This window comes from Rissa tridactyla, chromosome 21 (genome assembly GCF_028500815.1).
Source record: "Rissa tridactyla isolate bRisTri1 chromosome 21, bRisTri1.patW.cur.20221130, whole genome shotgun sequence".
In the NCBI taxonomy this organism is placed as follows: Eukaryota; Metazoa; Chordata; class Aves; order Charadriiformes; family Laridae; genus Rissa; species Rissa tridactyla.
In genome coordinates this window covers 757,945-771,371 of record NC_071486.1, presented here as the reverse complement: position 1 = coordinate 771,371, position 13,427 = coordinate 757,945, and the positions used below count along the sequence as shown (strand labels likewise).

At 61.1% G+C, this 13,427-nt stretch overlaps 1 protein-coding gene across 1 annotated transcript in view; it reads right to left on the bottom strand.

Annotated features, from left to right (window-relative positions):
- NAV1 (neuron navigator 1) overlaps positions 1-13,427 on the bottom strand; it is a 78,686-nt gene that overhangs the window by 31,526 nt on the left and 33,733 nt on the right. Inside the window, 1 exon segment of the mRNA XM_054181400.1 lies at positions 1,005-1,107. Coding sequence (XP_054037375.1) covers positions 1,005-1,107 — 103 coding nt within the window.

Sequence of the window (13,427 nt, the reverse complement as noted above, 5' to 3'; positions counted from 1 at the left end):
CAACATAAAAAGGAGGATGGAGGGAGACCGCGAGGTGGCAACAAACACCAGGAGAAGGATGTTCGCCGCATCCTCGGCTTTCCCGACTGGCTCACACCCAACACAGCCTCTCTGCAAAGCCCAGGCTTCTTAAGGCGGCTGCACCAGCAGGGTGGGAGCTCGGAGGGTGCCCTGGGGAGAAGCCCCCTCCCCACCCACTGCCTCTGGCCCCAGCAGGGACCCAGGCAGGAGGCTGGAGCTGCCGCACAGTCCCCGAGCACACCCAGAGCAGAGCAGTAACCCTGCAGTGGTCTCAAATGAGAGACCCGGGGCGGGGGGCACAGGCAGTCCCAGGCAGGTGTCAGAGAGACCTCTGAACACGGGTAGACACTCTGCTCTGGTTCACTACCCAGGCGGTTCCCCTGGCCCCAGCCCCGCCATCGCCCCAGCCCCAGCTGCAACCCTGGGGTGCTGCCAGCCCCGGTCTGGGCAGGGCACCCCACCTCTGCCCATGGGCTGCCAGGCATTCGGTCAGGTCTCTCTGAGGGTTCCTCCATCATCACCTCTATACAGGGAGAAACTGATTCACAGATGGAGATGGAGCCTGTGGTCCAAACCTGGGCAGGCACAGGGGACACTTTCACCTCTGGTTGCCCATATGGGGACAACCCGATCACTGGGAACAGACCTTACCCCCTGCCTGGAGTCTCGGGGCAACCAGCTCCCCCTTGTGCCACCACCACCCATCCCCACTGTCCCAGGGCACGCGAGGCAGTGTTGGGCCCAGAGCACTGCCAGGGACAGGACTCTGCCACAGCCCCACGCACAACACCCCATGGAACTGGGGGCATCTCTCCAAGCCACTGTACACAGGGTCCCCAGGTCCTCGCAGCCGGCTCCCTCCCACCCACATGGCCCTCACTCGGAGCAGAGCTACCTGCCAGCCACCCTGGCCTCCCTTGCCGCCCCAGGAAGGACACTGGTTGTGGGGAAGGAGTGGTGGGGGTCCGGTGTCGGGTCCTCACCTGTGAGACACCTGAGAGCCCCTCAGGCTGGACATCGTCTCCTCCAGGTTCTGCCGAAGGTCCAGCACATTCTGCACTGTCCTCTTCCTCTGGGACTCAGGGTCTGTGGAGAGACAAGGCGGCAGCTTTAAAGGGACGAATGTCTCCGGCACCTCTCTGCCGACAGCTGTGCCCCCCAGCCCCTTCCCACATCCCTCTGCCCACGGCTGTGGCCCCCAGCTCTCGCTCTGCCCGCTGGGAGGGGACAGGGCAGGGCTGGCACTGGGCTGGAGCTGCACCACCACAAAATGCCACCCCCAAGGGTGCTGCAGCTGGGATGGGGATGTCTGCTCCAGAAAGGATGAGCTGGGCAGCGGCAAGTGGGGCCACAAGACCCACACAGGTGACAGGAGGCCAGCTACAGTCAGGCAATCCCAAAGCACTGTTACCCTTCTCCATGGGGCTGTGCAGGTGCAGCTGTCCTGGAAGAACATCCCCAAACCTGGCCCCGCGTCCCCAAGGCCCCGGGGGTGCTCCGCAGCAGCACCACTCAGCGTGGTGCCAGCAGGAGCCAAGGAGATGTCAGGGAGTGGTGCAAGCCGAGGCTCCCGCCCCTGCCGGAGGAGAGGTGGCTGCTTCTGCTGGGGGCTGGAGCAGTCAGTGGGACTGACCTTCTCCCACGGGCATGGCTCAGGGCTGGAAACTCCCGAGCTCAGGTTGCCCTGGGGCTTCTCCGGGTGTGCACACCCACGGCACAGGCGTGCACGCACACGCACAGATGTGCAACCCCCAACCTGCACGTGTGCACACGCGTATACCCACCCCACAACCACTTGTGCACACACATGCATATACACGCATGTACATCCACGCGTGCATGCACACCTGCAAACACACACACAGTCCCGGAGACACCCACACACGTGCGCACACACACATGTATGGACACACACACACAGAGGAGGGGGGTCACTCCTGGCACAGCCCTGGCAGCGCTGCTGGGCTCGGGGCCACAGCTCCAGCCCCCGCGCCCCTGACCCGCTCGTGTGCCTCCCCGGCGGCTAACAGCCGTGCCACTGCGGCTTTGATCCCCGATTTCAAGCTTTTCAGCTGCAGCTTGCCATTGAACTGCAGTGACAGTGGGTGCCAAGGATGCTGGATGTGGCTCCTCCTAATGTAACGTGGCAACTAGCACTTTGGGATTTGCAACAGCACCGTGTAAGCTGGACGGGTGGCGGGGACCGGGGGGACACCGCCAGCACGCACCCCAGCAGACTCCCCATAATGGCACAGCCAAGAGCCTGGCGCACGAGCAGGGCTCGTGTCCCATCGTCCCCATCACACACCAACCGCGCCACCGGACACGCCGCAGGCAGCACCCAAGAGTGACGCTGCCCTATCCCCGGGCTCTGCTCACTCACCGGCCCGGGCAGGAGCACCTCAAACCGGTGAAGCGGCTCTAATTTACACATGACCCTGGAAGGTGGTGACGAGCAGTAACAGCCCCGATGAGACAGGTGAAATCAAGCAGGTTAAAGCTGGCTGTAGATGAGGGTAAGGGGGCTGGTGAGCCCACAGGGCACCCAACACGGCCAGCACACGCCATCACGTAAGGAGGATGCCCAGCCCTGCGTGTGTCCAACTGCCCTGGTCCAGCTCCCAGAACAAGGCTTAGCAGGAGGCACATCATGAACTCGGTAGTAACTCTTTGCTGTGGCCTGTGCACGTTGAAAGAGTTAATCAAAGGCATCATGCCATCAAAGAGGGTCTGCCCCAGGGCCTCCAGAGCTGCAGTGGGATCAGGAGCGGGGATGAGGATAGGGATGTGCAGGCAGAAGGGCAGAGGGATGGAGGGATGGAGCAGAGGGGGCTGCACACACAGAGCTGGGGTGCAGAGGAGGCTCAAGGAGCCCTTCGTGCCGGAGGCCGGCACCAATCCTGCCCTGTGGCTGGGGCCAAGGGGACTCTGTGTCCCTGTGGTGGGGCAGGCAGAAAGAGCCGTGTTGGCAGATCAAGGGGCACCTCAAAGCTGCCGGGTCCTGCCCTTGGGCTGCCAGGAAAGATGAATTTTCAGGCTTGAAATGGCAGGGCAGAAACGTGAGGCCAAGCCCATTGCTGCCACCTGTGCAGTCTGTAGGGCAATGGAAGATTTTGGAGGGGAGGCACATCCAAACCTTAGGGAAGAGCCATAAAACACACATCAGTGTCCCCATGTGGGTCCATGCAGGGAAGGACTTGGCACCCTCAGCTCCTCCACCCTGGCCATGTCCAGTGGGTGCCGTCCACCCTGAGCCCAGCTCCCGCCGCCGGAGAAGGCAGCACACACACACACCCCGGCAGCAACACGTCCCTGTAGGCTGGGGCGGGACGGAGCAGGATGGGATGGAAGAGCCACCGTTGTTCCCTGGTGCCACCAGCGGCTCCCACCCCCCTGCCAGCCCATCAGTGTGCTCTTCCCGGGCACGGCTCCCTCCCAGAAACACCCCATCTGCCTCCCCCACGGCCACCCGCAGCCATCCCCTGGGCACGAAGCCATCACTTTGGCCTGGCACTGCCTCCTCCCCAGGCGCCGCGGCCAGCGGGGCTGCTACAGCCACCCCCAGCCCCCCCAGGGCTGGGGTGAGCACTTGCTGTGTCCCCAGCCACCCTGACAGAGGGGCTGGCAAACGGGTGCTACCTCCCCTGCACTCCTGCTGCTGCTGGGGCACCCCACACAGCAAGGACCCCCAGGGCACCCAAGGTAAGAAGCAGCATCCAGGCCTTGGGTGCCCAGCGGAGGGCAGGAGGGTGCTTCAGCCCTGGCGTTTCAAGGCGATGGCACTGACCCCCATCCCCACCTTCACCTGTGGCACTGTCGGCCATCCGTGCCTGGCACAGTTGCTCCCCTAGCCCCCAGTATTTAGATGACAGTCCAGGTCGCTCTAACCACTGGAGACGCCCCAGGAAAAACAGCAGCTCTCACCTGGGAAAGGGCCAAACTGGGACTCGAGGAGCTGCTTGCCCACCTCCAGCACACGTCCCGCTGGCTGCATCGCTGCCAGCACTGAAGTGCCACTGCCTGTCCCCACTCTGCTGGGCCGGGGCAGTGACAACGGGCCCCCCGCAGCCTGTTCTCCAGGTGCAGCGAGGGGCCGGGGGCTGACTGAGCCACAGCATGCCAGAGCTGAGCCGAAACTGGAGCCGCTGGGAGAGGCTGGAGTGTGGGAACAGCAGGAGTGCGCTGGATTCCTCCCCGCATCGATTTAGCAAGCTTCCCACAGCAGATGTTTCCAGCTGCTGGAGCGGGGAGCAGCAGGGACGGCTCAGCCCGTGCCGTGGCAGGGTCACTCAGACACCCTGCCTCAGCCAGGCTCATTGCCCCGGCAGCAACGGCTGGGACGTGTCCCCCAGTGTTCCCCACTCTGACTAGGCTGCAGGCTCGGGGTCCGTCCGTCCCCTCCGCCCCAGCTCCAGGCTGGCCTGCAGCCCTGTCCACAGCTCCCCGCTGCTCTCGCAGGCTCTGTCCTGCCGTCACAGAGGGAAGGGGACGCTGGCTCTGGCCATGTGCTCCCCTGTCCCTGCCACGCAGAGGAAGGCAGCCCCGAGATGCAGCCACTGTCCCCAAGCCCTGTGCAGGGAGGCCACCAGGCCCCACCGCCTGAGTCGCTCTCCTCTTTTCCAGGCTGGGTCTAACATGCCCTTGCCAGACTCTGTCCTGTCCTTGCCTGCAGTCATGCTTGCACAGCTCTCCTCCCCCCTATCCGCACTGCTGCTCCTTTCTTAACCGAGCACAATATGGCTCCACTTCACACAGGGGGAAACTGAGGCACTGAAGCCCTAGCCCACCCCCGACCACCCTATCGTCTGCAAGCGCTCTCCCGCACAGCCTCCATCGCCTGCCTCTGTGTCAGACATGGGGCAGCACTGCCTGCTACACCACGGAGGATCAGGCTCAGCCACCTAGCACTGTGGGTGCCCGGCTCACGCGCTGCCCGTCGCACCCGCCTCCTGCTCTGCACAACCAGGGAAGCAGCAGGTACCATTGCCGAGAGAAGGAGCATCGGTGAGGTGGGATGCAGGACTGGAGGCAGCCAAAGAGGAGGAAGAGGAGGAGGAGGAAGGAGAGAGCTGTGCTCAGGGCAAGGTGCTGTGGGTCTGGCTGTGCCGGGCACCGCAGAGCCAGGGCCAGAGGAGACCGGGCAGCTCCAGGTTGTGCTCACGTCCAGCCCTTCCCATCACTTCCAAGAGTGAGCAGTGGCAGCTCCTCCGCCTGCACGACGGGGCGCTGCCGACGTGGCCAAGTACGTCAAGGAATGAGGAAATCATCAACTCCAAACGGCTCGTGACAGCTCATTTCAAAGGAGCATGTGGCCAACAGCTCCCGCTGAGGCCAGGCAGAGCCGCGTCCATGGGACACGTGTGCCCCATGTGCCCTGGCACAGAAACCCGCGTGTGTGTGTGTGCCGCCCGAGCGCTTGCTTGCATCATGCGTACGCTCATGTGCGGGCCACATGGCAGCAAAACCCTCTCCGCCTGCAGAAAGGTGCGTGTGTGCGTGTGCAGGCCTGTGCCTGCGACCGTGCATGCTTGCCCACGTGTACGTGCGCGGGCACGAGGATGGCAGCAGCCGACACCAACACCGGCAGGAGCATGCTGGGCTTGCACGGATGCGCCATCTGCGACTGTGTCCATATGCTCGGCATGAGCGTGACACTCACACACACATTTCCTTGCCCCACCATGACCCAACCGGTCTTGTTTCAGAAGATCAGACTCGGGAAGGACTCTTGGTGACCCAGTAAAGATTTTAATGGCAAGCAGGAATTTGCTATAAAAGACCTCGCGGTGTTTCTGAGTCATTAAGGTGGGCTCCTAGTACACAGTAGCTGCAACGAATTTCCCCAGGCTCTGAAACATTTTTAACTGGTTGCTCAATTCCTTCCAGCACATTGAAAAATACACTAATAAACTCTGCAATAAAAACCATTCTCCCGGGGCCGTGAGACTCCTCCAGCCCAGCCGAGCTCCCCGGCTTCACAAACCCTCGCACAGATACATTCTTCTCCCACCGCGCTGCCTCAGCCCATGCTCCCAGCTGCGTTTATGAATGAATCAGCCCAGGCATCGTTTTTTTTGCTGGTATTTTCCTTGCAAATCCTCCACTCTGGCACCTAGAGCCCACCACAGGCAGGCTGCCGGCCTGAGGGGAGACCCGAGACCCAGAGCCCAGTGCAAACCTCGCTGAGTCCGGCGGGTTCCCAGCTTGCACCCCGCAGTGTGCGATTTGGTTACCGGCGTCTTGGCGCACTGACAGCGGAGTCTTTCCATATGGAGTAAAATGGCTTTATCTTGCATTTCTTACATCCAGCTCTGATTCACGCTCCTGGACGGCTGGGCAGGGGGATGGTCACAACCCGCAATCCTTCTCCCTGTGGCTTATTAATTCTCTTCCTCCCCCCGCCAACAGCTACCAAACAGGCTAAATGAGCAGCAGGGATGGCTAACAGGACTCTATGGGGTGACTGCCAGGTCCACAGTGTTTGCTTCCATCATCGGCCTCATTTTCTGGCCCAGACCTATCCCTGCAATCCCTGCGTGCTGCCCCCAGGAATGTACTGGGACTCCCCCAACACCCCTCCTCTCTCTCAGGAGATGTCCCAGGGCAGCCCGGCTGGGCAGAGCACGTCCGGTGCCCCAGGAGAACATCTCGCCCTTTCCTGCAAACCTGTTGCCCCACCCCATCAGAAGGCAGCAGGTTCGTTAGCACTCGCCGTAGTTTAATTTCTTTAATTGCCAGGAGCTTGTTGGTGTGAGCCGAGGGCTAGCTGCCAACTCTGTGTCTCCTGCAGCAGTGTCAAGGCAGGGTCCTGCTTCCCAAGGGGCAGGGACAGGGTTGGAAGCCCTGTGCCATCCAGCACCCTGGTAACGTGGTACCTGGGTATCCGGGTGGTTGACCGGCGCCTCTGAAACACCCTGGGCAGACCGATGGGGAGGAGCGTGGCCACCATCCCCCAGGTGAAGGCAGCAGCCCTGGGGCTAGTGGAGCGGGAGGCACCGTTCCCCGGGGACACGGAGGCACAGCCTCCTGCAAACAGGGACAGGGGATGCGCAGGGGATGCTGCAGATACCTGAGGACAGGACCCCGTCCCTGATCCAGCCAGGGCAGGCTGGGCTCCCTGCTTGCTGCCGCCCTGCACGTAGCCCTGTGCGGGGAGGAGACTGGACGCAGCCCAGCGCGTCCTGCGTTCGCCCTTGGCAGAGGAAGGAAAGGCCAAGCAGGAAAAGTTGGGGGAGGCAACGGGGTTACAGTGGGCAGCGCCAGCGGGGAGAGTGTGCGCCACACGTGGTCCAAGCCTCCTGAGGAGCCCTACAGGTACACAGCGGGAGGAGAAGAGGTGGCAGAGCCCCACTTTGGCATGGCTACCCCATGTCTCACACCTTGCTGGACCCTTCTGCAAAATAACACAGCTCTGGGGGAGGCTCCAAAGGTGCTGCAACAGCGAAGGAAGCCCCTTCCCCTGCCTGCACCCGCCGTCCCCATTACCGCAGCTGTCCCCATCACTGCAGCCGTCCTCATCCAGCACAGGCAGCGCAGGCTGGGGCAGCCCCACACTGCGTGGAGGACATCAGCTCCCCACTGGCAGGTGAGAGCAGAAAATTAGCAGCAGTGCAGCAGTGACAGGCCGGGATTTCAGCTGAATCAGCACTTCTGGGGCGATCGCTGCTGCTAAGCCTTGCGAATCACTGCTTGTAACAAGGGCAGGGCTGAGAGACCTGGAGCCTGGACCCCGTCTGGCTCCAGCGAGCCAAGCTTTTAAAAGGGATTCAGACTTTCTCAGGCTAGAGCAGCCATAAATCTACTTAATTTGGTCTCTCCCATACACAAGTTTCCAAGTGAACCCGCTGGAGAGATCCAGACCGGGCCTCCAGCCCATTTGCGCGTTATTCTTTCAATGGATGCTGCGCTTGGCCCCAAACCATCCCACCTGTGCATCCAAATTACAGCTCCTTTTTCAGTAGTGAGAGCCTCTAGCTGCTCTACGCTCCGTGCATCCCACCTCCGTGCTGCCCTCCGCTCCCCCACGCTGACGAGCCAGGAGAGCCCCAAATCCCCCATGTCAGGGCAGACCCTGCTCCTGCGCACAGCACCGCATGCCCCCGCAACACAGCTGCCTCCAAAGCTGCTCCCGAAAATATGGGAGGAGCTGGGAGCATCCCAACAACTCCATCCCCAGCAACACAGGTCTCCAAAATAAACCAGAAGAAATATCTCTGCAGTTTGGGAAGGAGCGGGGTTGCGGATGGAGGGTGGATGGGCCGGATCCGTGCACCAAGGGGTGTCCCAAGCCTCTGGAGACTGGCGCACACATGGCAGCAGAAATGCAGGGTGACACCAACTCCCCCATTAACAGCCCCGTGGCCTCAGGCACATGGAGACGGCGTCACTAGCTGTCACCACACCTGGGGTCTGCCCTAAGCTGGGGCCCTTGCAGAGTGGGATCAGGCTGGTCCCGGGGGTTAGCATTATTGGGGTGCCAGAGCTGCCCTGGCCAGCAAGGTGGCACACCTGCACCCAGCCCGGGGACTTCAGGCGCCCCAAATGCTCCACACACGACACCTTTAATGCAGCCACCAGCAGATGTTCAAGGCGATGCTGCTGACCCTGCGCTAAAAAAAAAAAAGCCAGAAAGGGAGGGGGGGAGAAAAAAAAAAAAATCCAACCCATGGCAAGGCAGAAGGTGCAGACGGGCCCCGGCTCGGAGGCCCTGGAGCAGCCGGCAGCAGCGGGTTCACACTCCCCACGCGTCACCAGACGCGGGTCGGACATTGTGGAAATTCAAAATTCCAGATGGCTCTTTTCGGGTGGGTTTTTTTTTGCCTTGCCTCATTTCCAAGGCAACAAGACTCGCTGTCATCTGCTAGTTGCCATAGAGATTTCACCTGATTCTGCTTCAGCGGAAGAGAAAGCCAGGCAAGCTCACTGCTGCCGAGGAGCCACGAGCCGCGACCGCCTTCAAACTTACTGGGAAGAGCGGAGATAAATGGGGCTTTATGAGACGGAGGCAATGGGCTGATTCAGAGGATCAAAGGAAGGAACTGTGGGTTTCTATAGCACAAATCAGCCCTTCACTTAACTGCTTCGATGCCCTCCAGATGTGCCCTACATCTGGGGATGTCGCCAGCCCCCACTCCAGGCTTTGCCTGGTGGAGGAGGGGACGTGAGCGCAGGGGGAATCCTGCACCCACTTCTGACTGCATCTTGAAGACTAAACTGGGTTCCCTGCAGGGATCCCATAGCATGACAGAGGGCACAGGGCCAATGGCCAGTCACAACCACGTCCTTTCTCCCATGAGTACCCTCCCTCGCTGTGCACAACCCTTCTCCAAAGCCCCTGTAGCCCAGAGGGCGAGCAAGCCATGGGGAGGATGGGGTGAATGCAGAAGCACCCAGGGAGGAGGGAGACCCTTGGGCGAAGGTGGAGATGCCCGTGGGCTGTGCTCAGCGCGGCTCAGCTGCCAGGAACGTGGGGGTTAAGCACCACACACCTCCAGGGGAGCCACACACAGACGGCCACAAACAGCATTTGTTCCACTTTAGGCACTGGCACCGCCTCAATGGTCCCGTTACTGCTGAGGATCCTCCATGTCGATGGTGTGGATGTGTCCGTGCCCCAAGCCCGGCTGCAGCACGTGGTTTACAGTTGTTCCCCAAGGTCCCACAGTGGCTTCACAACTGCCTGCCCCCCTCCCCAGCACAACTGGGCTGCCCAGGACCGGGCACATCGCCAGCATGGCACCCTGCACCATTCCACCTCCAGCCACATGCACCCATCCCCTTCCTTCTCCGGTTGGTCTGGGAATAAAAACCCAGCGCTGTGGGGATTCACAGGCTTCCCAGGAGCAGGGCAGCCACTCAAGCTCAGGTCTGGAGAGACACAACTCAAAAGCTCCCCGATCTGCGACAGCAGCCCTTGGACTCGCAGTCAGATGCCCCAAATCTGCAGATCTGATGACTGGAGGGAGCCAGCCTGCCATGCCTGGGGCTCCCTTTTGCTGAGGGCATTGAACCCCTGGGGCACAGGAGAAGATTCCAGGTGCTGCCACGACACTCACAGGTGGCAGTCACCCCTGTGTTCAACAGGCAGAGGTGCCCACGCTCATCCCTCCCCACTGCTCTCTGCTGGGCACCCAGGCCAGGTTTCTCAGCCCCGGGAGCCCATCCCCTCCTCAGCCCACGTCCCCGGACCAGGGCTGCTGGGGAAGGGCCCGGCTTGTAGCTCTTGGCTCGAGTTGGCTCCGTTTTGCAGAGAGAACAGAGTCATTAGCGGAGCCAAACTCCCCATTCCCAGCCAGAATACGGCCATGCTTGGAGAAGCTTTATATTCACAGAGACAAACAACTCACATTTGCTTTTTAACTGTTGGAATTGCACCCACTGGGACGGAGCGAACAGGGAGCCTTTTGTCCCCCGCGCCTTGTGACTGCGAGCTTTGTGCAGAGCAATGCGTTGCAAACACAATTCTCCCCGGCCTCAGCTGGGCTCTGGTAGACACTTGGTCTGTCTGTCCATCACCAGATCAGCCAAAGAGCCCTCATGCGTCTCCAGCAAGAATGCAAAATGTCCTCCCCGGCTCCGCCACCAGCTGCAGCCTGCAGAGCTGCTCTGTGCTGAGCTGCTTATCAGAGCCACCAAGATGGACCAAAAAGGCAGCCAGTGCTGGAGGAAGGCAGTGGCTCTTCATCTCGCCGAGTAGCAGGGCTGGGAAACCAAAGTTGCAGAGGGCTACGGGCAGCAGAGCTGTTCACTCAGGTTACAGCTCACACGGGAACGAGAGAGAGCAGTTCTGAACATGGAAAATCCCATCATGGCACAGGCACAAAGACCAGGTCACTGTGAACCTCCAGAGAAGGTACCCAAGTCACCTCCCAGAACAGGGATTTCTGGAGACCTCCGGCCCATTGCCAAGCTCCTGAATATCAGAGCCAGCAAGGCACTCACCAAGCTGCCGCAGGCATCGGCGCGGCTCAGAGCTGCCACCCTGGAGAGGTGCAAGGGACAGCTTGGAGCAGGACATGTCCTTGAGGCACCTTGAACCCACATCCTGGCCCACCTGTGCTGCCTGGGGATGAGCTCCAGAAGAATGAGACCCCTGTGGTGCTGCCCTCTTCCAAACCTCCAGCCTCAGGAAGGGGCTTGTCAGCTCTCTGCAAAGCCCGGGGGACACCAGCCCATGAGGGTCCAGCTGTGGGCAAGACCAGACCCCAGGGAAGGTCATCAACCGTTGCACAAGGGGGTCCCCCAAGAGCACCTCAAGCCAGGGCAGGAGGCAGCACACCTCAGGTTCCCCCAGCCCTGGGGGGCGAACCCAGCTTAAACGAGTTCCAGGCTCGTTAGTGGATCTATTGTTGCCACCTCCCACGGGAAGAGGGAGATAACCGAGGTTATTTTTGCTTCCATCTGGGGAATCGTTTCCCTCCAACATGTACTGCCACGATGCTAATTTTTAAGGCTGATGATTAATTGATGTCAGGCTCATTATGGGGCCAACAGATCCCTCTTCCCCAGGAGCCCCAAGGACGGGGGGGACATGTTTTGACAGATGTCGTTTGAGCCGCACGTGAGTGACGTCCTAACAACAGAGGAAAATAGGAGCCATTACCATGGAAAGCCCTGGAAATGGGAAGGGAAGTGGCTGCACGCGACCCCAGCGCCCTTCCCCGCACACCCTCTAATCAGCCCTTCACGCTCTGCCCTGACGGTTACCAGGGTTTTGCTCCCGGAGATAAACGGCCATTGTGCGAGCGCGGGGGTAATTGAATCTCCTGCCTGTGGCGCGGGCAGCGGGGAGGGCTCAGCCTTTCTTCTCCCCCCGCCCCAGCCTCGCAGGAGGGCCAGGTGCCAAATTCACTCTGGCACCCGACGCAGCAGCCTGCAGAGAGCCGGAAACAAGTGCCCTGCACATACGATCACCGGGATCCCACAAGGCTTAGGGTCTCCCTCCACCTGCGGTCCCCCAGCAGTGGGGTGGGTGAGCACTGCCGGCTGGCAGGGTGCCCGGGGGTGCTTGTCCTACCAGGCACCAGGGCAAGATTCATGCCCCAAAAATTGTAGCCGCGTCTGCAGTAGCAACCCGGGCGGGGCTGAGGACTGACATGCACATTGCATGTTTCAGGATCCCTCTGGTCGGCCCCATCAGCAGCACACTGCCCAGGTCATGTTCATCCCCGAGCAAACCCACTCCGCTCTCCCAAAGACAAACCGGCCCACAGCGCGTGGCAGGTCTGTGGGAAGAGGACACCGTGGCTCTGACAGCAACCCACCAAAATTCTGCATTCATCCCCCTGACCCTCCACGCAACCATTTGGAACCAGCAGCTCCGTGTCCCTGCCCCGAGGTGGGATAAGGCATCCGGTAACTCAGGGAAGAGCCGGGGCTCACCCACATTAGCACAGGTGAACCCCGCTCTCCTGCCCCCTGCGCCTGCTCCCCCAGGGCCACCCCCCGCCGCCATAAGGGAGGGTAAAGCATGGCACCAGCAGCACACTGTGCACCCCATGAACGCTGCCATTATCTCTGCCAGCACCACTATCTCCTCCTCCGGACCTGCACCAGGAAGGTGCCTTCCCCTCACCGGAGCCGGGAGCACTGCCAGCCAGCCCCATGCACCTCTCTCCCCACCTCGCAGCCCCCTCTACCCTGCTCCTCCTGCAGCCCCACACCCACCGCAGCAGCTGCTATGACACCCAGGCTTTCATCCTGCCGCCTTGCACTGCTGCCCCACGTCCCCTTGCCGGGGAGATGCTGCGTCTCCGCCGGGGAGGTCAGCAGCACCGGTCTCCTGCCATCCATCCTCAGCACCACCAAATCCTCCACCAGCTCTCCAGAATCTGCGCTGCTGATCTGCCGGCGCTATTATTACGAACTTGTTTTAATTGCTGCGCAGTGCCTCGAGCACCCTTCACAGGGAGAGGGATGCATATGAATAAATTGTCTATTCTTAGCCCTGACGGTTCCCTGTTGGGAGCGCAGGGGCGAGGGCTCAGTGTGCTTGGTGGCAAGATCCACGCCATCCTCCGGCTGCTTCCCAACCTGCCCCACCTCTCCCAGTGCCCTCAGTGGGTCCTCACCACCAGGAAAAGGTTTTCTTGAGCAGCAGTTGTGTTTTTCCCACCAAAGGTGATTTGCAGAGAAGGAAGATCCTGTCTCCTTCAGGAAATCTGGGTGTGCCGCAGGAGGGAAGGGGATGCTTGGGACCAGAAAGCTCTGTGCCACTGTCATGGGAGCTGCCACTTGGTCCCCGCTCTCCTCCCCGGGACCCCAAAGCCCACAGCACCCCTGCCCAGGCACCCACTGGGCCAGTGGGGCTGGGGGATAGCACAGAGGAAGGGTGCTCTTCACCTCAAATCCATCACCTGACTTGCGGCAAGGGCACTCTGACACGCTTTAGGACTCAACGCAAAGAA